Raw genomic sequence first — 27,932 nt, 5'->3', positions numbered from 1 at the left:
TAATAAATCTGATGTCTTGAATTCTCCTTGAACTTGAACTCATGCTTGAACTCATGCTACCTAATGTAACAAAATGCTCTTGAACAAACGTAATAAAGACATCTTAAAAAAAACCTCTCCCTACATCTATGGCATATTTGCAGTATAAATTAAAATAAAGTGTTAAATATGTGATATTCTATGTTTTGAAAGAAAACTATATTGCTGTATTAAATGTCAACAAAGTTTGTTTTTCATTCCTCAAAGATTATACACAGTTTGTCAACATTCATTAGCATGAAATATAGCGTTTGTCTAGTCAAAATACATCAGGCACAAGTGACAGTACAAAGTGTAAAAATTCCCAACAGCATTCATCCTTTTCTAAGCAAAAAAATAATATTGCATGAAAATTACAGCATACAGGACACGCGACGAATGCTCATCCAAAGCCAATTCCTTAATGAAACCGACAGGAGGCAGCATATTCAAGTTTTAAAATAACTACAGTATCGCAAAACTACAAAAATGACTCTAAGAGGTAACATAGTTAAACCATCGTATTTGGTATGTAACTGTATAATATATTGCAAATGCTAATATTTGGATGACTACGTTCATCTTTGAAAGCAATGGTCTTGCTCTTTGGTTACATCTTAAAGTTGCCGGATATATTTGACGGACCGTAATGTCCAACGTAAAAACTGTAGTCCCGCCTACTTCACCTTGCTACTGCGGAAACGTTACGGATAACGTTTTCTGTTGGTCAAAATTCTGACGAGAACGCGTGATCTGACCGTCTATTGGCTGAGGAAACAGTCAGTCACACTCAGTTAATGCGAGCTCAGGAGGGGAAATAGAGGACGTGCTGGAGGAGAGACCGCTGAGAGAGAAGAGGAGAGGGGCGGATAGTGTCCCCCCGACCGGCACATTTTTACAGTATTTAATTTATTCATTATTGCGTTTGACTATATCGTGATTAGAAGAAAGATGTCTCAGTCAGACAATAAGAAATTCTTCGAGAACCTGACAGGCGCTGGGAAAGCCATAGCAGTGCTAACGAGCGGAGGAGATGCCCAAGGTACATGACAGCACTGTAACTTCTCTGTGATCACAACGGTTACGTTTACATTGTATCGATGACATCTGGTTATAATTCCTATACAACGTATATTAGTGACGTCTGATTGTCAGAGTTAAAATGTCATTAGCGCGAAAACAGTTGATTTCGTGAGAACGATACGTTGTATATTTACCGTTATTATCAGTTACGTTTCATTAGCATATGTAGAATGGTTGTAATTATCTAATAGATACATCTCGTTAGGATGGATAATCCGGTCCCTTGGGGGTGGGAGGGGGGGCAAAGGGATGGAAATGTAACTATCAGATTCCATCAGGTTGACAAGGTCACGGCTTGATGTGTGCATGATGTGCAGAGCAGCAGATGTTAAGTATTAGTATTGTCTTTTGACCAACAATTGCATGTTTGTTCTGGGTGGAAAAAAACTGATGAGGACGATTAAGAAGTGCATCACACACACACGCACACACACACTAGCCTACCCAAAGAGCTCATCCAGGTTTACCACGACACATCACCGGAGTGACCTATTCATTGTAAGCTATAAGAATGCGTGTAAAGACCTGATAGCTTTTTACTTTGCGCGTATATGTAATACGGGGACTGTGCATTATATTGAGCTGTATTCTAGCACGAATTCATGACACTGCATTGCGGAATCCATCCTCCCCCTCGTGTGACCTTTACGAAACTACACGTAGCATGTCATCACTCTCTTACCTTCATTCAACCTGACAGCGTGTGACACGCCTAAAATTAGCCAAGATCACGGTGTTACAGTTGATATCAGCACGTTTCTGTCTGTCATCCATCGATATGACGGTTTTGCGTCTTTCTCAACCAGGAAGTTGCCGTGTGCTTCTCGGTTGCTTTCTCGTGTTTATCGAACAAGTGCAGATGCTTTAAAGAAATGTTTTTGATTCATTGTACTGTGTTGTGTAATAAAATAAGGTTTATGTGAAGTCCATACCGTGCGCCGTGTCCGTAGGATGCCTACGTGAGGAGCAGGTGCGCGTTTACTGCTGCGTTACGTCACAGGAAACCGAGTCATGTGATTCACGGTCAAAGCTAGACAAGCTCGTAATGTCACGTTTGCCACTTAGTCATATTATACAACATTTTTGCCATTTTCTTGTTGTTCTTCCTTCTTTTTTGCATCAGTTCAGCTCAAGCTGTGTTACGAGTGTTCATTTAAAATGTTTTTATTAGAAAATACGTCCACACAGAAGAGTGAGGCTTGTGATGCGATTTTACAGGACCTGCATACTTTGTATTTACTCAGTGCAAATGGGTCTGCCCCACAGTACAGATGTGTAGGCAGTAAAAACAAGATTTTATTTTGTGTTGGCAGGCAGTCTGTGATTGCTGCTAACACTGAACGAGTTGCATGAATGATTGACTCAAATCTTGCTTATTATATCCCTGCTTGAGACTAATCCTGAACAGTCCTTAACCTCTCAATCTTGCCTACACTGAATTGCATCATCTCACGGTCGATGAATCAAATGTTTTACCTCATCATGCTTGGCCTCAAGTGACAACTTAATATTGTCTTGATCACCTGTAATGTTTCATATAACTACACCTGTCTCACTCATTCACTACCCATATGTTATAGATGTATTCTCTAATGAACACTTTGAAACCCTAAAACACCTGTAGGACAAATATAGCAGGACCTTTGTCTGTTGTTTATAATAGACCTGTGTGGTGAGGCAACAGCTTTAGCTTGAGATAGTGATGTTTTAGGAGGACTGTTATCCGATACATTAAAAGAACGTAATCAATTCGGTGGATGAAAAGAGTGCAAAAGTGTAGAATTGTATTTGTAGAGGAGCCAATTTTTTGTGCTAACCATATAAACAGAACTGCACTGAAGTGGTTTCATCTTAAAGATGGGGTAACATGCTATTTCATGCATTCTGACTTCTTTACACTGTTAAACATACTGGCTTCTCATGCTTAACATGGTCAACTTGTTAAAAACGAGTTGGACATATGACGTAGTATTTCTGTGCTTGATACACTCCCCCAGCACTCCAACTTGTTTCGGAAAGTGTTTTATAAGTCTGGATCCCTGTTTCGTAACTATTTCATTTATTGGGCAATTCTCCCGGAAAAGCACGGCAAGGTGAAAGAAGTAGGCCGCCCACGCGCCAACCGGTGAGCGATATTAAGACCCGCTAATAGGGATGTAACGATTCACTCAGCTTACGATGCGATGCGATTCACGATACTGATGTCATGATATGATTTCTTTTTACAAAATGATTTGAGACAGATTAGAAATGAACAAATGCCCTTTTATTATCAGGGTGCCATCCTGATCTTGTACACACACACGTAGGCCTACCGTACCTTTAAGTGACTTAACCAAAGTGACTTTGAGTTTGACATATTAAAAGTTCTAATAAAATTAGATAAAAATGACAATTATTAAGTTATATGAAACATTACTTTTATTCAACCAAACAGAAATGTTTTTTTTAATCAAATAAAGCTTTTTTATCATTTTCAACTAACTTTTCAGCCCACAATAGCCAACTGAATTAACCAGTCTTACTAAATGAGCAAAGCTCATTCACATCTTGCATTCTCTGTGGTTAACTTTAAATGATTCAAGATCTCTTATATTTGCTAGTGACTGAAAAGTTCAATAGTTTAAATGAATCGGTTCAAATGAGTCATTCGTGTGCGAGTCGTTCTGAACATGCGTTCATACTGGCGAACTCGCTGTGTACAGTATACGCTGATTCAACGATCCAACTGCACAGCTAAAGACATTACAATGATGTACGTCATTTTAATTTAATAAATTTCAAGAAATTAAACGTAGTTGGATGCAAAACAAACAGCCGTGAAACACAGGCTGGCTCTTGTTCTGCAACTCTTTTTAGCGCCTCAGTGTGCTGATAACGAAACAGCACCACCACTGTGGCGTAATGTTGCAACTGCAGTTACAAATGACAGTCTGTTAAATGCACGCAGCATTTCTTGTGAAGACTCACAACAACATAATTTTGGCGAGTGCCTGAGGCGGCACGACATTTGACGGAGGCAGCCGCCTCCAATTTCTCTATGCAGGAAAAACCCTGATTATTAGAAATGCTGCACATTTCTTTGTAAAATAAAAATAAATTTTATGTCAAATAACAAAACTAAACTGCAATTTTAAAACGAATTCCAAAAATGTATAATTCAAAAGTCTTTTTAATATAAACAAACTTAGACTTTGTCTTTGCTTTTCTTGGATTTTTTTACACTTAAGAAATATCAGCATATCCACGTTTAAGTTTGCAGTAAACAAAGCGGCCCCTGCTGTTCAAAACATGTATTGCGATTCATTTTACACTCAACCGACTTGAATCGTCACATATTATAATCGATTTTCAACCGGCTCTCGGTGAATCGTTACATCCCTACCCGCTTATCAAGATTGGCTGCGCTGCGTCAAGATTGGCTGCACTGTGGGCCTGCAGCTGCAGCTAGTTACTCTTGCGATAGTGAGAGAAGTTGAGGTGTGTTTGTTTGTTCACGGCATTTCAGCAATGGATGTTATATAAACGGTGGATATACCACTGGATTTGCAGATCGTTTGAAACTGATAGATGGCGTGGTCCCAGTGCTAAAAGATGCCGGACATGAACTGCACGCGGTAAGTCAAACTAAGTCATATGTCTGTGTTTTGTGGGCAATCAGCACATACGCGCATAATGTAAACAACACGAAGGGATTAATGCGATGATGTGTTGTGTGCTCGTGCTGTAGTTCTGCCCCCCAGCCTGCCTCCAGCAGCTCGTCTTTTTCCGGAAATAACCCTACAGCTTTATCTCTCTTTTATAAATGTGATCAAACTAAATACTCTTCGAAGATACGACGTATTCAATACTACTGTATAGGTACTCAAGATCAATATGAGATTTGCAGAAACTGCGTGTGTTACCCCATCTTTAACAACAACGAGCGCGGTTTATCTGACCATCAGATGCGTGTGAAAGCTGCGTTCGTAGAGCGCCAGACTCACTATGCGATTTCTTTGAGAATCATTAAAAATCATAAAACCTCTGCAAAAACCATTCTCTCCTCCAGAGGGCCTTTTTCTGCAAAATAAGCTGTTATGCTTTTTCATAACTGGCTATTTCTTACTCAGTCTTTTCCAGTCATGTTGTAAATGTGTTGCCTAGTAACAGCAGTAAAGCTGAGCCGAGTGTTAGACAATTCAGCAAGCCATATTAAATCACGGCTAATTTGTATGTCTCCCTTTTAAAGACAACACCTCAGGGTAAAGAGGAATTATATCGAGATAAAGAGAAAGCATTCGTCTTCATTTAACCCTCTCTTTCTCTCAATTTGTAACCCAGTATTGCTGGCTAACATCACAGCTTTATGACTAAAGAACTATGGGAGGAGACTGAAAGCGTTTGACCAAACTTGCCAGAAAAGGCCTGCAGAGAGAGCCCAATGTTTTTATAAAGTGCTTGTTTGTTCAGAGGCCCTGAAATATCTACAAAGTAATATTGTGGTGTCACCGAATGGCTACAAATCGAAACGATTAACCTTGCAATTTACAAACCTGTTTTAACCTGTTTTCTGTTATTAAGCAATAGACATGCTACAATATGATTTGACTTGTTTTTGTGTGACCACCAGGGATGAATGCTGCTGTTCGGGCTGTTGTCCGTATGGGAATCTATGTCGGAGCCAAAGTGTATTTTATTCACGAGGTGGGTCTTTCTAGTAAATATTGTTGCGTTTTTTTTCGAATGCTCTCTAAGCTATGGGTTCCATTGCCAAATGATAGACCTAAATATCAACGATACAAAGCCGAGTTGCCTGCAAAACAACTGAAGAACCTTGTTTCAAGCCCATCCAAGTATACAGCCCCCTGGATGATGTTGTCACCTCCCAATTGTTAGCACGCCTAACTGGTGTTGTATCTGCATTCTCTGCATATGCCAGCCTAAGCATTTTTAGCTACAGTGGTCTCCGTACCCATATTTGGATTCTCTTAACTATGCACATGTACCTTGCATACATTGCATAACTTGTGAAGGTCACAGATCTATGTATATATACAGGTTGTGCCGGTCTTCACAATACGAACAAGAGACTCGTAGAATAACCTTAGGAGAATAGAAATATTCGAGCTCTTTACTTCACTCATGATGCAAAACACCATACTTGACAATCGACCACAATATGAACACAGATCGTACTGGATAACTTTCCTGTGGCTCAGTGGTTAGAGCATGGCGTTAGCAACGTAAGGTCATGGGTTTCGATCCCAGGGATTGCACATACTCAGATACAAATGTATAGTACAATGCAATGTAAGTCGCTTTGGATAAAAGCATCTGCCAAATGCATAAATGTAAATAAATGTTCCTGTTTTGTATTCATGAACAGCTACAAATATATCCAGAACATTCCTTTGCTAACCGATGGGCCTAAAGGCTGTCTGTAGTGCCCGTTATTCATTCCTATTGACTACTGGTTATTCCTTATGTAAAAAATGTTTACTGTTCCGGAACTAATAGGAATAAACATTTTGATGGATGTGTAAGTCATATTAGTGTATTTCAAACTTCTTGACATAGCACATCTATTTCCTCAGTGGTACAGCATTACTGTAGGCTTATACATCTTGATTTGTATAAATATTATCACATAGCGTCTACATTCCAAATGAACTCTGAGTTGCAGATCTTCATCCACTTTTATATTACTGCGTCAGTAGAGAAAAAACCCCACACATCCATTTTCTACCAACCTTCCTTCTTAAAGGGGAAGTGTGTATTGTGACTGTTTATTAACCCTGCAAGCACCACTCACAATTTCTTAAGAAAAATTCTTTTTGCAATTCTGTTTGGTCCTGGTTCATGTTATCAAGCCCGAGGTCACTGAAGGACACAAGAATAGATGTTCATTGCGTGTTTGTTTTGACTCACAGGGATATCAGGGTATGGTGGACGGGGGCGACAACATCGAGGAGGCGAAATGGGAGAGTGTGTCCAGCATGCTACAAGTGGTGAGTGTTACGAAAAACAGACGGCCCCCAGGGGCCCTTCAGAGTGCTCATGCATACCGCCGCTCATCTGAGCACCACCGCTGCTTGTTGCCGGTTACCACGGTAACCAAGCCTGGAGACACAAGGAGCTCAGTTGTTTTTCTGTCAGGTCACTCTGACCTTTAATGCATATGCTTAGGAATCTTTCAACTACAGGAATCAAATAAAGATTAATGGGACATGTAGAGGTCATGGGTTCAATCCCAAGGATCACAACTGTAAAAATCATGCTTTATGATTTGAATGACCATGCATGATTTGGTCCCAGGGCGGCACCGTTATCGGAAGCGCGCGATGCAAAGAGTTTCGAACACACGAGGGCCGTCTGAAAGCGGCTCATAACCTGGTGCGGAAGGGCATCACTAACCTGTGCGTGATTGGTGGAGATGGGAGCTTGACCGGGGCCAATCTCTTTAGAGAGGAGTGGAGCGGCCTCCTGGCTGAGCTTCTTGAGCAGGGTATGTGCTGCAGATTATAAGAATAAGGGATGGTGTAATGTTTCCTTTGTGTTTATTTCAAAGGCCTTATGGATGTTTATAGTGTAAATGATGGATTTTAGATTACGGCAGCTAACCTGCTGAACAAACTTTTAATATTGATAATTTGTGTAAGAAACATTGTTAATCTTATAAAAGAAGTTGAAAGTTTTGTGTCTATGTTAGTGTACCGCGGGCCTAAACAAAACCAGCAGATACACATTTGAAATTTCTTGTATTGTTTTTCTACAGGTAAAACGCAACAACAATATTGATGACTCATCTTGCACATGGAAGCTATTTGTGAACTATTTATGAAGTCTTTTTGTTTTTGTTTGTTTCAGGTCTAATTGATGAAGAGGCAACTCAGATATACTCTGCCCTTCACATCGTGGGGATGGTGGGCTCCATCGACAATGACTTCTGTGGCACAGACATGACCATAGGCACAGACTCGGCCCTTCACAGAATCATTGAGGTGGTGGATGCCATCATGACAACAGCTCAGAGGTGCTTCAAAATCTGAAAGAATGGGAAATATGTCATGTTTAGTGGCTAACAATAAAGTATTTTCGTTCAACCATTCATTTGTGCATTACAGTCACCAGAGGACATTTGTTCTGGAAGTGATGGGCAGGCATTGTGGGTAAGATTTTTTTGGGACCAAATTATTTTATTCCAGTTGCATGATTATTACACTGTATAGTGAAAGATATTGTTTACCGTCAGTTCAGTTACTGTTCTTCTGTATGTGTGTGTGTGTGTGAAGTTATCTGGCATTAGTGAGTGCCCTGGCATGTGGAGCCGACTGGGTGTTGATTCCTGAAATGCCCCCTGAGGACGGCTGGGAAGAGAAAATGTGTCAGAAACTCTGTGCGGTAAAAGAAATAAACAGCATCGACACTGAGGAAACATTTAATATTCTTTCAAGTGCTCATAGTTACATGTCTTTATTATATACTTTATACTGTATAGTTTTGGTAAAACGGCTTGTGGTTGTACACGGTGGGAATGGTGCTACTCATTAGAATTAAATCAACTAAGATTGATTTACAATAATTAAAATCAGGATAAAGTAGTCAAGCCAGCCTATTGTCTAAAGCAGTTAACGGTCGTGTATATACTTACGAAAACTAAATCACTACATTAAAGTTACGTAAGGATTTTAATTAATCTTTTTAATTATAATGATACATTTATACAATTCAGCAATTTCCAAAATAGGGTATTTGTTTATTGTTTACAGAAACTGTAAGGTAATTATTCACATACCACACAGACGATTTCATTAACACTGTGGAATGGTTCTCCACTTGCGCCAAAACGCATTGTGCTTAGTTGTACATATACTCTATTGTGTGTGACAAGCTTATGTTTTTGTGGAACAAATATGTTCACCGCCCCAGACTCGATCCAGAGGTTCGAGGTTGAACATAATCATAGTCGCTGAAGGAGCCATTGACAGACATGGGAAAGCTATTACCTCTAGTATTGTCAAGGATGTGAGTACTGAATGCTTCCAAAAGGAAGAGCGCAAAACGCTGGAAACCTGTGGAATGGTAAGAGCCCTAATCAAAATTGGGTTAACTGGGTCGTGTTAAGCGATTTGCGTGATTTGGATCGTGTAAGGTTCATGTGGGCCACTTCACGAGTCTGCACTCCAGCTTTTTGAATCTCTTCCACAGTTTTATATCATCAGTTTGTGACGTGTCTCTTACCCTCGTAGAAACGGGCAGGAATGAAAAGGCTGAATATCATAATAGTAGCTGAAGGTGCGATTGATCGTAACAACCAGCCCATTACCTCAGATCATGTAAAGGATGTAAGTACACCAGGCAAATCAGGTCCAGCTCCTGCATTGACCCTTGACCTCTCTGACTTCTTGCGTGTCCTCCCTCTCTGGCTTTGTCCTGTGTGGTTTGCTTAAGCACACACACCCTCTTCTCTGATAAGGCACCCCTGAACCTAACCAACTAACACAGCGCATCAGTGCATACAGTATCATTAACGTCTGTACACTTTCTCTAAAGCAGGGGCATGTTTTTGTTCAGGATGGTATGTAGTTAAAGGCAAACATCACTATTACTGTTATTTATTCTTAAGATTAGGGCTTTTTTAATATGGTATGTGGCTTGTTGAGGAGATGGCTTTTTTAAGTGATTATACTGACAGTAGGGATGCACCGATATGTACATTTTGGCTGATAACGATAACCGATAGATCTTTAATGTTGGAAGCCAATAACCGATATATTGGCCAACATACAGTATCTAAATATTAATATAAAATTCCCTAAAAAAACGGCAGGCGCATTTGACAGCGTTTAAGCCGAGGAGCTGATACATTGCTTTATATAAAGACATGCAGCTGTACAAGTACAATGCGTCGATTGGTTGGTGTGGTATTTGTCCCGTCTCTGCTGCACTGTGATTGGACAGTTTACTCTAACTGACAGATTCCGGCCCAAAAACAAACACAACACGGGAGTGGGAGGGAATGGGAGTAATTCTTCTGGGCTTGGGACGGGACAGGATTTTCCCCCAGTTTTTTCGCGGGATTGGGAGGGGGCGGGATTTTTTTTGTGGGAGTGGGACGGGAGAGGTTTGAAAATCCACTCCGGTGTCACCCTCTACTTTACACTAGATTAGACCCGATTCTTTAACCTTCAAACTTTTCTAGTATTTTTTTAATTTAATAAACAATTTATTTGTTCTTCCAGAGCAGGACAGAAAAATGTTCTTAATAGCCACATGTCTAACAAGTCATTCAGACAGCAGTCTGATTCAAACAATATGCTTTTGTTCCTATTATTTACACATTCATAAATACTGTGTCTACATACTGTACCCACATCAACAATGTTTTGTTAATAGCAGTAAGTGAATGATCACGACAGAGAGATATAGCACTGTACTGTATTTTAACTGTGAGCAGCTGAAGAAGCCTATAATATATCGGCCTAAATTTTATTATCGGCTCATACGATAACATTAAAAATGACTATTTATCGGCCGATACCGATATGGCCGATCATTTATTCATGCATCCCTAACTGACAGTTTTGACAAATAAGTAAAAAAAATCTCGGACGTTAATAAAGTGTGTACAACCTTTATCTTGTATAGTATTAAAGGCGGGGTGTCCGATTTCTCTTAGCCGTTGTTGATGTTCAAATCACCAAAACAAACACACCCCTACCCCATCTTTCGCTTCCGTCAGCGCTCGGCTCGGCTAATGTCCGTCCTGTGCACTGTGCCCCTTACTGCTGATTGGCTACAAGGTTGTTTTGGTACTCGGACCGACTCGGTTGTCTAAAGCGTAATTCGGAAATCGGTTACCCCGCCTTTACGTTAATCAAACTATTTCGTCTGCTACCTTTGTCACACAAACGAGTCATTTTAGGTTTAAGGAACTAGATACAGGTGCAAACGCCTAAAGTTTCTAGCTTACCAAAAACAGAATTTAAAGGTAGCAAACTCACAAATATGTATTAAAGTGATAGTTGACCCAAAAATCTCAATTCTGTCATCATTTACTCAGCCTCTTGTCATTCCAAACCTGTATGACTTTCTTTCTTCCGCAGAACACAAAAGAAGATATTTGGAAAAAATGTTGTTAACTGGCCTCCATTCACTTGCATTGGTTTTGGGTCTATACAATAGAAGTGAATGGGGGCCAGTGCTGTTCGGTTACCAACTTTCTTCGAAATATCTTCTTTAGTGTTCTGCAGAAGAAAGAAAGTCATAAAGGTTTGAAAGTAAATGATGACAGAATGTGAAGTTTTGGGTGAACTCTCACTTTAAGTAGAATGTTTTTACAGTTTATGACTGTGGTAACAAGCCATATTTACTTGTGTAATTCACACAAGCCCCAGAATATTGTAGTGATATGAGAAACTGTTGAAAACTGAAAACCTTGCACAGGCATGCAAAACATTTTCTTCAGGAGTAAAAATCGTGTTTTAGCTACAGTAGGTTTGTCATTAGTAAACAGAAACAGATTTTATTAAACAGGTCCTGCAGGAGTTGAACTTGCACAGTGTCTGAAAATGGGCTCCAGTTGACTGACTAGCATGAAATGCTGTTATGATTTCACCAATCGTTGCTAATTTTCATCTGCATGCTGCATTACAGCTTTCTTATCAATCTTTCCGCTAAATGCGTGCAGTATTATGGGAGATTCCTGCCCTGCCTGTCTTGCTTATGCTATAGCTGATCATAAAATATTGTAAACTTAATATCTTAATGAGTCAAATTCCATTTACTGTATGACCATTTAAATGAGGGTTATGGTGATAATACCTACTGTGAAATAAAATAACACTTTGGCTTTTGCTTTATATGGAACTGTTGTTTTTGGATAAAGAGGTTTTGTTGACAAAATGTGACATAACCTTTAATTCCCATGATTCCCTTGAGTCAAGATTAAATCTTCTTTATTATCCCTCCAGCTGGTGGTTCGCCGTCTGGGCTTTGACACGCGTGTGACCATCTTGGGCCACGTCCAGAGAGGCGGGACCCCCTCTGCTTTTGACAGGATTTTGGTGAGACCCTGAGAATCCTGGGACAAACGGAGCGGTGGGGGTGGTCTTACAATAAGTGCAGCTTTTATGTCAGTCCTTGATAAAGGGATTGGGGTTAATCTACATATCACTGCTGTCCTTCTGAAACCTTGTATCTCCATATTTTGTGATTTTAGCCATAAATCATTATTATTAGTCACCCTTGATGTTTTTTTTACTGGGTTTGCAAATATCTAACCAATAAAAAGTATTAGAAAGGGCTTGTCAACTTTAACAACACAGTATTTCATGATTTAAAAAGTACAGTGTTTTTTTACCATTTCCTGAAAAATAGCGACTTTGGACATCAGAGGTTTCAGAAGGACAGTGACGATATGCTATATATTCTTCCTTGAAATAATAAAGCCAGATGTAGTGTTTAGATGGAAACATCGTTGTACAGAAAATGACATCACTTTCTAAAAGCTTTGCTTACTGAACTGAAGATTGGTGTGTTTGTTCTCAGGCCAGTCGCATGGGTGTGGAGGCTGTTCTGGCGCTGCTGGAGACCACCGCAAACACAGCAGCTTGTGTAGTGTCTCTGTGTGGAAACCAGTCTGTGCGGCTGCCGCTCATGGAGTGTGTGCAGATGGTAAGAACTGGACAGATGCCAACCCGCTCCGGCTCGGAGTTTACCATCTCTGCTATAAAAATCCACAGTCATGCTGTCCAGCAGAGGAATGACAACTGATGAATCATATCTACTGTCTGTGCTAATGTACATTAATACTACACAGCCACTTGCCACATTAAAGTTAAATATTGCAGACAAAATAGTGGTTGGAAATATTTTATTAGCTAATTTGTAATAAAACAAACCTGGTATGAGAAAAGAGACAGCATATGTTGATACACAGTATAAGCAGTAGATCAGTGTGTTTCAGAAGTTATAAAGGGGTAATGAATGATGAAATGTTGTGATTGACCAATCAGAATCGAGTATTCCACAGAGCCATGTATTAAGGAAGGGATAATGTATGTAGGCAGCTGGCTATTGCAGAATAAACCCCAGACAGGGTGATCATGACTTGTTGAGGGTAAAATTAGATTGAGAAAGTGTTCATTTCTGATGGCAAAACGTGGATGCTAACACGTTTTACCATAATGCGATTAAACATGATGCTAGCATATATTGTATATTGCTCCGAAATATTGATGTAAAAAATGTAAACCTAAATGTTATACATGTAAACGTTTCCAAGTGGCCTTAAACCAAGACACAAAGTTCAAACAAAACAAATCAAGAGTATTTTGAATCATTTGTAAATCATACATATTTATAATAAATTATTGGTATTAAACTGTACCGGTCAAGATGAGTTTTTATCTTGAGATATTGCGTCTATCCAATCAGAATCAAGTATTCCATGTAATAATCGCAATTAAGACATCCCATTGACACAGTTTTCAACTGGTACAGATGCATATCATTTGATATATTTCATTACATTTACATTTGATATATTTCAGTACATTTCAAATAATAGAACTATAAAATGAAATTTTGTAAGTAACCAGAATAGTAGTATCAAATTAATCTTAGATCATTTTAATTACTGATATTTTTGTATCACAGCATTAGGAGAAAAATGCATAATGCAAAAATAATATATGTATATTTTTTATTGGTCTTTCCTGTTTTAAATTTTGGGATAGAATATGACCAAAACATTTATCAAATCACCCAAACAAATCACAGTCTTACTAAAGTGTCATTATCATCGCTTTTCTTTTGTTCGTCTCATAGACTCAGGAGGTGCAGAAGGCCATGGATGAGAAGAGATTTGAGGAGGCCGTGCAGCTGCGTGGCAGGTGTGTTTAGTGAAACTGTTAGATTGTGTTGTTTCACATTGTGTCAGGCTCTCAAGCTTTTACCAAATGAGCTGAGACAATAGCTAGTGCTTTGAGATTTGTTTAGCCAAACTATAAATATAACACAAGAGTCATATGAATTTGTGTGTGTCATTGTTTAACTGCAGGAGTTTTGAGAACAACTTGAAGACTTATAAACTTCTGGCTCATCGCAAACCAGAGTCTGAGCTGCCACAAGTGAGTGTCATGTTGTGTTTTATTATACGGTATTCTCTCACCCCACCTCAACCGCACAACACTTCTGTGGACTGACACCGGTGTGCTGGTTGACCAAACATAGTCATTCACAACCTCTTAATACACACTAGCTACAAAACTCCTTGACAAGCAGATGCGTGTAAATATTTCCATTGTTGGATAATTTTGTATTTTTGCTAATTTTAGTAAATTGGTCTGTTATTATCTCAGTGTCACAGAATTCCTAAGGGAGACATAATCTACCTTACATTGATTTTACTGAAGGCCACATAAAATGTTAAAAACGGATTTTGTAATTGTTACTTTACCGGACCTGCCAACCTGGACGAATTTTGCATAGCAGGTACGCATTTAGACCTCAAAGTACGCTGGTACGATTTGTAACTCTAAACAGGAAAAATTAAAAAAACAAATGTGTATCAAATGTCATTTGTGCCAACTGCTGTCAGAATTTGAAATACTGGAATCTGAGTAATGAGTATGGGGGATTGTGTTACTTGTTGTCATTTATGTGATTTGTATGATGATGTTGAATGTATTTATGTGGTGAAGCCAAAGACTATTTTCCACTTGTGACTTAACTAACTAAACTACGCAAAAACCTGGGGACGCCTCTGCCGCGCGCAGTACTCAATACAAGCAACATGAAAAAGAAGAATATGTCCAATCATAGCACTGGGTTCATCCACCAATAGAAAGTGGGGAGGATTGACAAGTCGTATGGCCTATCAATAACAAGAAGAGTCTGCAAATTGACGGAACCACAAAATCCCGCGTGATCCCCTTCTACCCGCACTTTCTGACGAATTTTTAAACGAAGACTCTCAAGACGTCTGACCCCTAAGGTAAACGGGTCGGGGTGGATGTGGAAAGTTGAAATATTGAATTAGCTTAATTCCAAGATTGGCAGGTCTGCTTTACGGTCAAGATAATATCAAAGTCGCACATTTCTGATCTTGCTGAAGACGCTTTATCAAGCTAAAGAAAGTTTTTCCTCCAGTAAACCGAAGTAAATGTGCTAGTAAAATTGCGCTACTTATCATTAAAAAATAGTACTTCAATTTAAGTAGACCTAAAAACAAAAGAAAAAAAGAAAATGTACCAGTAAGATACTGGTTTATTAACATAATTGTACATTATACAGGCATCGGCGAGTACCAGAAAAAAAAATATCGGTACTCGTTCTTTAAAAAATGGTATCGGTGCATCCCTAACAGTAATACATTTTGTAGGTGTTATTATGTGTTACATTTCTGTATGCAGATTAGCTCTGTTATGATTGGTTAAACTCTGCAGGCTCATTGCTGAATACAAAGTAGTTACGAAGTCCCTTTTGCGTAGCCGTGGCAATCGGTGGCCATGTTTGCAACAAGTGCTGAAGCTTGCAAACGTAGATAGTCATATATCATTTAATATATTATATATTTATTTTGATATATTACTTTTGCTGCTTCACAGTGGGAAAGTCAAAGGGCGCATTGCCCAGAAGTGTTTAGTCAATAATCCATCTCTGTTTAATGTAGCTACGGGCTGTTAAGGTTGAAAGGCCTGTTTACCCTGTGCAGAATGAAATGGAAAACATATTGACGAATGCTGGGAGCAGGTTGGAAACATTGCTAAATTCTTAATAGACATTGAGTGCTAAACACAGCAACACAGCGAACGACCTAAAGAGAACAGCCCCAGATGTACACAAACCTGCGATAAATGAAGAAATGACTGTAGCCGCAATAAAAGAATATGATTTTAGTGCTCTATACTAAACAACCATCAGGATTTATTAGGTGAACGGTTATTTTATTCATTACAGACAACTGAACACCAATGAAGCCCATATTACAAACTGACATCAATAATTAGACCTACATATGACGTATGATTTGCTTTTTTCTCCCACTCAGAGCAATTTTAACGTGGCCGTGTTGAACGTTGGAGCTCCCGCTGCGGGCATGAACGCGGCCGTGCGCTCTGCCGTCAGAGTGGGCATCTCTGAGGGACACAAAATGTTTGCTGTCAATGATGGTTTTGAAGGATTCTATAAGGGACAGGTAAATAAATATTTAATAACCATCCAGGAGGTTTGTTGCTTTGAATATATCATGTCAAATATATATAAAACATTGCTAAAAAAGTAGTACTGTTCAAGTTGGTTACTTATGAGCTTGTATTTCAGTTAAAGGGATACTTAACCAAAAATGAAAATTCTGTCATCATTTACTCACCTTCGAGTTGTTCCAAATCTGTTTACATTTCTTTGTTCTGATGAACGCAGAGAAAGATATTTGGAAGAATGCTTGTAACCAAACAGATTTTGCCCCCCATTGACTACCGTAGTAGGAAAAAATACAATGGTAGTCAAAAGTGCCCCAGAATTGTTATCTGTCCTACATTTTAAAAATGTCTTCTTTTGTGTTCAACAGAACAAAAAAAAGATATTGTAATTTTTCCTACTACGGGAGTCAATGGGAGGCAAAATCTGTTTGGTTACAAGCATTCTTCGAAATATCTTTCTCTGTGTTCATCAGAACAAATACATTTATACAGATTTGGAACAACTCGAAGGTGAGTAAATGATGACAGAAATTTCATTTTTGGGTGAACTGTTCCTTTAAGAAGCTGACTTAAAAGGTAGCTAGCTATGTAAGTGGTATACAGGAAGAAAACGGACTAGGTTTTAAAACCGAGCCTATGCATTTTTATAGTATTTACATTAGATTCAGTGCAATAGTTTTAAGTAGTGTTTTTATGATTGTTAAAGAGATTTTTCTTGCATTACTAACAGAGGCCACTAAGTTGAATGGTGGGTTGAATGAAGGGTTGAATCTTTAAATACCTGGATGACTCTGATTGTGTTAATTGTATTTCTGTGATAATTGCATTAAAGATCAGGAAGTAGTCAACAACACATTGAGCCCCAGTAAACATTAAAACAGCAGACATTGATTTCTGCAGTGCTGATCTCAACTGATAGGGGGCGACGTGTAAAACCCATTAGACCACTGCCAAGAGCGATTGGAAGAGAGATAAAACAGAGTCATTCATTACGTTTCATGGGGTTTGTTGCTGACATACATATAGACATGATTCAATAAATACCTTCAGAAAAAAAAAACTTGTGGAAAAATAATATGAGCCATGATTGATTCATGGCAAGCTTATAATAATAAGTTGAGCTGTTGGTTCAGACTTTGCAGAAAATGTCAGTTTGGCATTAGTTGATTTATAAAATACATAAAGTAACCTGCAATTTTATTGTGATAGAGTTGTGATAGAGAAGAATTTTTTTGTTGTTGTCAAAAACAAGTGCAGACCTCTAGCTCAGTTATAGCAAATGTCCTTACGTGGATCGATTGTGCATCCATATGATTTATCTGCATCTATATTTGTTAATTGTCAGTATTGATTTTTTTGGCTATAACAATAATAATTATATTTAAATATAAGACGGCTGAATTTTCCACTATATCAGCACAGAACATGTGATGTCTTAACTCGATAACATATAAAGAATATATAGAATATTCTCAGACACATAAAATCTCCCCCTGTAGACGTCCTTGTTCACATATTCCTCTGCGTTTCATTTACAGATCAAAGAGATCAAATGGGCAGATGTTGGTGGCTGGACTGGCCAAGGTGGATCTCTCTTGGGAACTAAACGGTATTTATTTCATGGGTCATGAATGCAGTTTATTGCATTAGTTTGGAATGTAAAGTGTCGGGTTTTGCTCAATTCTTATCTGTACTACATTCTAGAACCCTTCCTGCGAAACACGTTGGCAAAATTGCAGAACAGATGCGGAAATATAACATAAACGCACTGTTAGTCATTGGAGGATTCGAGGTACGTGTTACATTCAAAATGTTGTCAGTGGTGTGAATCACGTGATAACTTTGATATATTATTGAAACATTAAATTGATATGCTAAATGTATATTTTTAAAGAATTGAATTAACTTTGTATTAATCTGTCTGTATACTGTAAATAGTGTTTTTCTAACCTTCTTACACTCTCCATCATGTACACTCTCTATGTAGCGTCACCTAAAGCTTTTTTTATGTTCTTTTCATAACAAGCGTCCAAAAGCACATCAGACTTTATCCGCTGCTCATCCGCCATCTGTGCTGTCTGAATGAAGGATCAAAAAGACCCACATTCACACAGCATGAATAACCAGCCGTTCTTAAGATCAAAAAATGCACCTCGTTTCCTTTTCTAGAGTCATTTCATGCCGGCGTCTATCTCTCTTTATACAGCTCATCAGGATACGAGTGTGAAGGTGTTTGAAGGATGGATGAGTTCATGTGTATGTGTTCCATGCTAGTGTTTTTACTCCATGTGTGTGCAAGGAGTGGCTCCCGCCTCATGCTCTCCGTTGTGATGGCCATGGCTTTCCACTTGGCCTTCTCCCAGTCTCTTTCCCATCGTTCCATCCCCGTTCCCATCGCAGGCAGTGTTAGACTAAAGCCCCGGCTCTGCCCTATAGGCCTACCTGGGGATCATGGAGTTGTTAGCGGCCCGCGGGACATACGAAGAGCTGTGTGTGCCAATGGTCATGGTTCCGGCCACTGTCTCCAACAATGTGCCCGGCTCAGACCTCAGCATTGGTGCAGACACGGCTCTGAACGCCATCACTGATGTAAGTGAGGCTGGGGGACCACACCCACCCACCAGCCAATCGCATCAGACGCCTTGCGTTTACCAGCCAATCGCATCAGTGGCTCCGTCTGCAGCGAACCAGCAGCACATGAGGTGAAAGGTGGTTTGTCTGCATTGGATTGCTAATGGCATGCAAATTTAGTTTTTGCTTGGGCTTTGTTTCTTTGCTCCGCCTGAAGCGACACGTTGCCTTACGATGCTAGCAAAAATGCTAATTGTATAGAGCCTGCATACGATACTATGAATACGCTCATTTCTGATCTACTGCCCACTTTGGCTTTCAAAAAAACTTCAAAGTACAATGGAAATGTTTCTGACATCATGAAGCTTTACCGATTTGGCTGGTAAACTCAAAGGCGAGCTGTTAGCTAACAGGTAAGTGCAGATGAACTCATGGTGGCATGTTTTGAACCCCAGCTTTTTTGTGGCAGTCATGTGACCGAGCCCGTCATCACACTGAATTAACCCGTCATATCAGATCAGTGACCCTGACCCAGAGTTTGTCTGCCGAGTTTCTTTATACAAACGGTTTAAATCAGCACAAGGATCAGATGTAGGGACTGCTCACTAACAGGACTAGTTGCAAATTCTGTCATTATTGCCCACCTTCTTGTCATTCTGAAATCGTGTGATTTTCTTTTTTTGCGAAGCACAAAGCAAACATATACAAGATGAGTAAACTGCTCGTTTCTGTGCAAAGGGGGTCATCACATATACCGATATTGACAATAACTGCGATGATTGATTTCATGTTAATATTACACATATGATAATATCGTAAAGAATTTAGTGTCAGTTTCTGGTTGACACTTTAACATAGGTGGTTGCATTCTACCTTAACCTCTTAAACTTTGCCACCCCCCACTGACCCATCAAATCTATAAGTTGTGGAGCACAAAACTAGACATATATGGTACTTTTGAAAGCTTAGAATCAGCTTTCTTACTAGTCCCATGAATTTTGCATTTATGTTACACAAAATAACATAAGATCTAAATTTGTCTTCCCAAGACTTTGACACTAGACAAGAGATAATCCTCAGTAGAATAGCTGGTTTTGATGACCCCTCGTTAAGGGGGGGCGTGGCCTTATAGTGTGTTCAGACCAATCGCGCTATTCGCGCGTAGTTGGACATTTTGAGTTTACTCGCTTCATTCGCGCGTGAAATTCACAACAGACGCAAGCTCGAAAAGATAAAATGGCTGCCGAAACGCCCGTTGGAGCATAGTTTTGTAGAAATGTAAGTTTCACTTTCAACAACTTCTGATTGCATTTCTAGCGAGAAATGAGTATTGTAGTTTTTAAAAATGTGATTAGTTATTGCAAAGACGCTCTCTGTTTATAATTCAAATAGACTTCAGTTGCGCTGCTTATCTGTTTCTCTGGGCTGCCTTCGTGCACAGACGCTGCACGTCACTACTAGAGCAAGCTCCTGATTGGTTAACGCGGCGCGAATTTTTGCCAAAGTTCAGATTTTTCAACTCGCGCGAATTGGGTGTTTGGAAAATCTGAACTTTGGAGAAAATTCGCGCGAATCGCGGCGGCAAGTAGGTCTATCGCGTCTTTGCATAGACTTAACATGTAAGTCACTCGCGCTTAACGCTTCATTCGCGTTTGGTCTGAACACACTATTAGGCAGCTCGAGACAGGGCAGCAGGTAGCGCACACACGGGACAAGACAGTGGCAAAGAGAAGGGCAGGCAAAGGGGATGCAGAGGCTGTGGTGGCCTGGGGTGAGAGGTGGCGGCTGGTTGAGGGGGCCAGGAGGCCGACACGAGGAACTGGGGCCTACAGATGTCTGGGAGACGAAGGGCCAAGAGCACCAGTGGGCCAACCTGATAGCACAGGAGGGGCGGGAGAAACCAAAAATTCTGCTTTTGGAGATATACAAAAACACAGTCAAACACAGCAAGGCAAAGGGGAAAAGCCTTGAAAACAAAACCAGCAGTGGTTCTGAGAGCAAGACAAAACAAACACTAGACAGCGAAAAATACTTAAACTACTAAGAGGCCAGGAAGAGGCAAAAAAAACCCAACAACGATCTGACAAGAGAAACACAGGGAATGTAAAAGGCAGAAAATAAGAACACAAATGAGGAACAGGAGAGGAGAGAGAGAAGACAATGACCAGAAACAGGTGAGGAGAGTGAAACCATAAGGAGATAATTAACAGGATAACAAGAGGGCGGAGTCACATCACAATAACAAGAGAGCACATGGCTGGCTGTCAAAGCAATGCCATGTGCTCACCCCAAAACGAAACATCAACACGAAGACAAAACTGAGGCACACTAGACACGACCCCTGACAGATATATGTCTTTATGATATTATTTTGTGGAAAAAAAAAGAAAATCATACAGAAAGGACATTACTGTGAGTAAATGGTGACCGAATGTTTTTTCTCTGATGTACAGTATAACAGAAACTTAAAGTGATGGTTCACCCAAAAATGAAAATTCTGTCATCATTTACTCCCCCTCTTGTCGTTTTAAACCTTTATGACTTTTTCTCCTCCACAGAACACAAAAGAAGATATTTCGAAGAAAGTTGGTAACCGAACAGCACTGGACCCCATTCACTTCTATTGTATATGGACACAAAACCAATGCAAGTGAATGGGGTCCGGTTAACAACGTTCTTCAAAATCTCTTCTTGTGTGTTCTGCGGAGAGAAAAAGTCATACAGGTTTGAAATGACAAGAGGGGGAGTAAATGATCCCTTTAATGCGTGTCAGGTTGCATTGTTTAATCATCATTGGATACGCATTATTGGTCTGTTATTTAGAAGCTAAGATGATATCTCAAGACGTAATTTGTGGAGCCAAATTTTGATCATTACTGATAACGCATAGAGTTGTTAACAAAGGGTCACACGTGACATGACTTTCTGTTACTTAAAGATATTGCAGATTATTTAAAGACAAATGGTTTATCTTCTGCATTTCTGCCTAAATTGAGTGCATTGTGGGATACAGCATTCCACCAAATGTGCTCTATTATCTACTGCACATTTGGCAAATTTTGATATCAACCGCGCAGAGAAAATGTCCAAGCATGCTGCAAAAACAGAGACGTATGTAAGAGTGTGATGTTCTAAACACAACCATGTTGTGTGCCAAATGTTAGATTTAGAGACGGATGAGGTCAGTCGTCCTCCTGCTGTGTGTGGACTGTGTGCTGCTGCTGCTTTGGCTGTAAAAACATGCCTGATCCCTTCCGTCTCGCACCCGACAACCCCGTGTGTGTGAGCGCACATGCGCACGAGCCGATCAGATTCGCACCCCCATCCCTCCCCAATCTCTGCCACCCGGAAGCCATGGCAACCAACAGGCGGTCTGTATCCACGGGGTCCGCTCCTGCACCAGTCCTCCCCCTGCTGTTCTAACGTGTGAATTGTCCCGTCCCATGTGGTACCTGCCGTGCTGTGATGTGAAAGGCGATAGAGTGTCTGCTGCAGCTGTATGAGGCTCGCTCCAACTATGAGGAGTTTTGCATCCCGCTGTGTATGCTGCCTGCTACCATTAGTAACAATGTGCCCGGCACTGACCTCAGTATCGGGGCAGATACGGCCCTCAATGCCATTGTGGAGGTAAGGGATGACCCTCCTGTTTATGATACAGGTAACACTTTACAATCAGACGGGATAGCTCAGACAAAAATAAAAATGTTGTAATCATTTGTTCATCGCCATGTTGTTCAAAACCCGTATATGATTTTTTTCTGTTGAACACAAAAGAAGGTATTTTGAAAAATGTCTCATATAATGGAAGTCAATGGGGGTCAATGTTGTTTGGTTACCAACATTCTTCAAAATATCTTCTTTTGTGTTGTGCGGAAGAAAGAAAGTCATACAAGTTTGAAATGACGTGAGGGTGAATAAAGGTTGAAAGAATTTTTATTTTTGGGTGAAGGGTCCCTTTACCAAAGATTAATAATTGTAGTAAAATACTGTATTTTGCTTATTGTTAGTTCTTGTTATCCAATATATTAATTAATGTGTACAAATGAACAAAAATGAACTTTTTGTAAAGTGCTTTAGTTACTTGTAATTAATGATTTCGTAAATAAACGATTTTTCTTATTTATCTCAAAGGGAGCGATGTCACGCCATAACAGTGTTGAATAGAAAGTACAGGACGAGAACAATTTTTTGCAATTTTTTAAAAAACATTTTTATTAAACAGATATTAAAAAAAACATTTTTTTAAATAAAAAACAAATAAAAACATATATTGAATTTTAATGTTAAATGTAACAGTATATGTTGCAACTTGGCTAAAATAAACATGCAAGTTTTATTTTTAACAATTATGTTGTATCACACATTAAACTCAATATAATTGTGTATTCTGTTGGGTTTGTGTACCTGTAAATGACATGTTTTCTTAAAAAAGGACCCAAGGATCTTATACAATCCTTAGGCCTGTTATATATTTAAACGTAACATGTATAAATACGCACAAATGCTTCTTACATCAAACTGCATATCATAAATTGAGCATAAGGTGGTTTTTAATGTCATGAGAGTACTCTTGAAAGCTCATATTTAATCTGGTTTATGTTTCCAAAGCGCTCCATCAAGTCGACAGAATTGATCATGGCTGTGATTTACTCTTACAGTAAATATGTCATGTATACACGCACATTAATGTTTATACTAATTGGCGGGGAAGGAGGACTGCGAGTTACTTATGCACGGCATGTAGTCTGGCATGACAGTGTTCAATGAAAACGCACTTCAGTTTTATCCTGCACATTTCTGACAAACCTGTGTGTGTCTCAGACATGTGATCGCATCAAACAGTCAGCCAGCGGTACGAAGCGCCGCGTGTTCATCATTGAGACGATGGGGGGATACTGTGGTTATCTGGCCAGTGTTGGTGGTCTGGCAGCTGGAGCAGATGCTGCGTACATCTACGAGGAGCCGTTCGACATCAGAGACCTGCAGGTTACACACACACACACTGCTGTGCTTGTAAATAAAAACAAATTATATAACAATATATATGTATATATATAGCTGTAACATAAGGTTATGTAACTGATCATTAAAGGAACACTAACGCCATCTGTTGGTCAAATGAAGGAATTCCTTTTCCTCTTGGTTTCAGGCGAATGTGGAGCACTTGACAGCAAAAATGAAGACCAGCATTCAGAGAGGACTTATTCTGAGGTAAAACAGTGTGTTTTCCCAGTTTAGATTAGAGTATTATGGGTCAGAGCCTCCCCTCCTATGGCTGGTTTGTGTGTGTGTTTTTATACAGGAACGAGAACAGTAATGAGAACTACACCACAGATTTCATCTATCAGCTCTATTCAGAAGAGGGCAGGGGTGTGTTTGACTGCAGGAAGAATGTTCTGGGACACATGCAGCAGGTACTGCACATAACATCCATGAAACATAAAGCACAATGGGATCATTTAACTCAAATCTAATAAATACATGTTGTGCTGCGTACAAGCCTGCTAATTCAAGTGTGAGACAATCCGGGGATTGCGATTGCAATTGATACAGTTTCTTCCAGATAGTCCATTACTGTAAGACAAGCACAGTTCTTGTTTTTAACAGAGAAGCCCAATGCGAACGTAGCAAAACAAACATTTTTAAATGCATTTTTTCTCTAGGGTGGTGCACCTTCTCCATTCGACCGTAACTTCGGGACCAAAATCGCTGCTAAGGCCATGCAGTGGATCACCAAGAAACTGAATGAGAGCTACAGGCAAGGTTAGTGTGACAGGGTTTTTTTTGTTGCTTTTTTTGTCACCTTGAAGACAACTTGACAAACTTACTGAAGTGTTTTCACAGCAGACAACAGAACTCAATCACTACTTGACCTTCTTTCTAACCTGTGCTGTTGTACATAAGACACTCAGTAATCTCTCATGTTGTTAACATGTATTTATGATTACCCACATACGGACTCAACAGACATGACATTCACTCAGTGCTTGACCTTGTTTTACTTGATTATATTGATTGAGTACTATCACAGAGTCGCTGCATTTTTCAGCTCCATTTTGTGTGTGTGTTTTCCTTATTTTGCTGTGCCTGTTGCTGAATAAAGATGAAGGTAAAGATTTGTATTTTAATCACAAAAGTTTATTTTATCCACAGTGCATTTGACCCGCATTAGTGACCTTTTTAAAAGCCTGTCCTTTCATCTTGCTTGAAAACAACCTCTAAATCCTTAGAGATTTGCCAAATTGTGTGGTGTTATTTGGCGCACATTTATCATGCTGTTGTAAACATGATGCTTTAAAGTCCCCCTATGGGCGATAATTTTATGTTTCAATTTATTCGTTAAAACTAATCTTTGACCATCAAAATTACATATTTAAAAGTTTTTTTTCCTGTGAAAACAGCTTTTCCTGCCTTAAAATAGCCTGAAATGTAACTCTACACCTCAGCTTAAGTATACACAGATACATGAATATGCAAATTAGCCCCACCTCCACTCAATCGCACTCGGCAGTTCCAGACGCTGCTAAAACCGAAAGTGAAACTGAGAGCTGACACAACAGTGCAATGATCATTTTAGCCCGAATCTATACGCTATCTTTGCATATTTGCTTAAAACTGCTGATCCACAGGGGTGAAATGAGTGGATGTGATTGGTTACAGGTTTATGATGTCATTAACTGGGGCAGTTTCAAACCGCACTTTTTAAACAGTTTTTGGTAAACTCCAGCTATTTAAAGAAAATACTCAGCAATGGTTTAAAATGATAAATTTGCACATTAGTTCACCACATAAACATATAAACAAAATTGAAAAACTTTATTTTCACAACAGGGGGTCTTTAAAAATAAAATGACATTGACAAATGACATATTAGTGCAGTATAAAGTAGCTTTGGACTAAAATTGTAAATGTATGGTGAATTATATTGATATTTATATATTTGTAGGGCTGTGCATTTAACGCGATAATTATAATTAATGGGTTATGGAAAATGAACGCGATTAACATTTTTAGCACACAGACATACAGTAAGTAGGTCATCTTACATTTCATACAGTTGATTGATGACAAATATGATGCTGGCAACAACTTACTGCGTGATATAACATACCAAATACTGTCAGAGAAAACCTAAAATGAAAGATATCTGTGCAAAATGACCCTGAATGAGCTTTTGACTCGTATTTATTTAATTATGCAATCACACAAGCGCAATATCATAGCAGTGCTACTTTTGTCCAGAAAACTACGAGTGCACATGTCATGTTGATTTTATGCAACAGTTAATTAAATAAGAAATTAATTTTAAGATTTATTTTATAGACAACATTGTCCTCAGGAAAAGTGTTGCGTGTCTCGGAGGAACACACAGCGTGGTTTTGTTTCTAAATGAATTAAGTTTCTTGAGCGAATCAATTGGGTGAATCAATTAATCAGTGGCTCATTCATAAAGAGTCATTTACTGCATTCCTGAATTAATTTCATTTACCGCCACTTACTGGCAGTTTTTAATTCTTCAAAGAATTTTAACAGTATTCAAATAAAAAAGTTAAATAATAAAAATACTATTATATTGGTGATAGTTTGCCCTCCCAAAAAATGTCTGCTTATTTAAATTCACTTACCCTTATGTCGTTTCAAACTTGAATTACTATTTATTTGGGGAAAAGGAAGATATTTCTTAAGAATGTTAGTAACCAAACTGTTGGTCTTTTATTATAATAATTCAGCTTCTGAAAAAAAATCAAAATTATGGCCGTTTGAGCTTCTGAACATCTGAAGCTACTTTCTGTATTGTCCTGTTTTGGCTTTGGAGTGATATTTTAGCCCCATATGTTATCTGTGATTAAATTGCGATTACTTAGATTTATCGCAACATGTAATTAATTAGATTAAAAGTTTTAATCGCTTCACAGCCCTAGTGCAAATATATTAATACCTAAGTATTCATACAAGTATAAATATAATTGTTACCTGATATAATAATGGCCTTTTTAATAATAATTGATTTACAACAATCCATTAACCTGTTTACATATCGTCAAACTTTTAAAATGAATATTTCCTTTTTTAATGTTTAGGATATATCAATGAGCTAATGTTGTTTTTAAAAAATAAATAACGCCAAATCTGTTTTTACGATCCATGAGTGCATGTTGATTTATGAGTAATGCTATTCATAATGTAGTTTTCCCATGCTAGCTGTAAAGTCATATCATGAACTTTCTCAACATCTCATTCTCGTGTTTGTTCATACTGTGTGTTTGTGTAGGGAGAGTGTTTGCTAACACGGAGGACTCGGCCTGTTTGCTGGGTATGCGGCGTCGTGCTATGGTCTTCCAGCCTGTGGTTCAGCTAAAAGATGAGACCGACTTTGTGTACGTACAACGCCATATTTCATTATACACGAGTATTTAAAAACATGATGTATGTGTAATAATGATGAATTTTGCGGTTTGCATATTCTAGGCACAGAATTCCCAAGGAACAGTGGTGGCTGAAGCTACGTCCACTCATGAAGATCTTGGCCAAGTACAAGACCAGCTACGACGTGTCGGACTCCGGACAGCTGGAGCACGTGGTCCTCAACAGACCCAAAGCTTCTGAGGCCACTGCCGCCATTTAAACGCCTCCAAATAACTGCGATATTCAAAGGTCACGCTTCAGACCAGCGCGTCTGTCCTGTAAACGACGTCTCCGACGCTTTTGTTCCCTGGGCTGACACCTCTTTGTTGACAACGCGTTGTTGGGAAAATGTCACCTTTTGTTATTTTACAGAAGTCAATGTTATAACCATAGGAGAGCGTATGAAGCAGTGCTGTATAGTTTGATGCGTTTTATGTCCTTTCACTTCTGGTGCCCCGCGGTGGCCCCGCTGTCACCCATCACTTTAGTGTTACGCTTCAGTGCACACAGCTCTCCCTCTGAGAAAAATGCTGAAATGATTCCACTCTCCGGTGTCCTGCGCTGTACGTGGCGACGTACACATTGCCAGAACACTGTTTGATGTTTGAATGTATTGCGTTATTAGTGTCCACATTTTCCTGACCAATAAAGATCACAGTGAAAGCC

At 39.2% G+C, this 27,932-nt stretch overlaps 1 protein-coding gene across 5 annotated transcripts; it reads left to right on the top strand.

The window, feature by feature from the left end:
- Window positions 1-803: 803 nt before the first annotated feature.
- On the top strand, window positions 804-27,932 carry pfkpa (phosphofructokinase, platelet a). 5 transcript variants are annotated; one of them, XM_057322197.1, is made up of 22 exons: window positions 804-1,060; window positions 5,714-5,787; window positions 7,014-7,091; window positions 7,399-7,588; window positions 7,951-8,116; window positions 8,208-8,252; window positions 8,376-8,484; window positions 9,333-9,428; window positions 12,057-12,149; window positions 12,634-12,759; window positions 13,915-13,979; window positions 14,147-14,216; window positions 16,139-16,285; window positions 17,828-17,898; window positions 17,994-18,081; window positions 22,335-22,487; window positions 23,682-23,846; window positions 24,010-24,071; window positions 24,163-24,274; window positions 24,524-24,623; window positions 27,133-27,238; window positions 27,330-27,932. In XM_057322197.1, exons 1-22 carry the CDS (start codon window positions 970-972, stop codon window positions 27,484-27,486), a joined length of 2,364 nt encoding a protein of 787 aa, XP_057178180.1. In that variant the 5' UTR covers window positions 804-969; the 3' UTR covers window positions 27,487-27,932. The 5 variants fall into 5 exon arrangements, with proteins under 5 accessions (XP_057178180.1, XP_057178183.1, XP_057178179.1 ...); XM_057322200.1 differs by lacking the exon at window positions 22,335-22,487 and adding an exon at window positions 18,726-18,878; XM_057322196.1 differs by lacking the exon at window positions 9,333-9,428 and adding an exon at window positions 9,013-9,108.

Source organism: Triplophysa rosa, linkage group LG23, assembly GCF_024868665.1.
Source record: "Triplophysa rosa linkage group LG23, Trosa_1v2, whole genome shotgun sequence".
Lineage (NCBI taxonomy): Eukaryota > Metazoa > Chordata > Actinopteri > Cypriniformes > Nemacheilidae > Triplophysa > Triplophysa rosa.
This window is presented reverse-complemented; position numbering and strand designations above follow the sequence as displayed.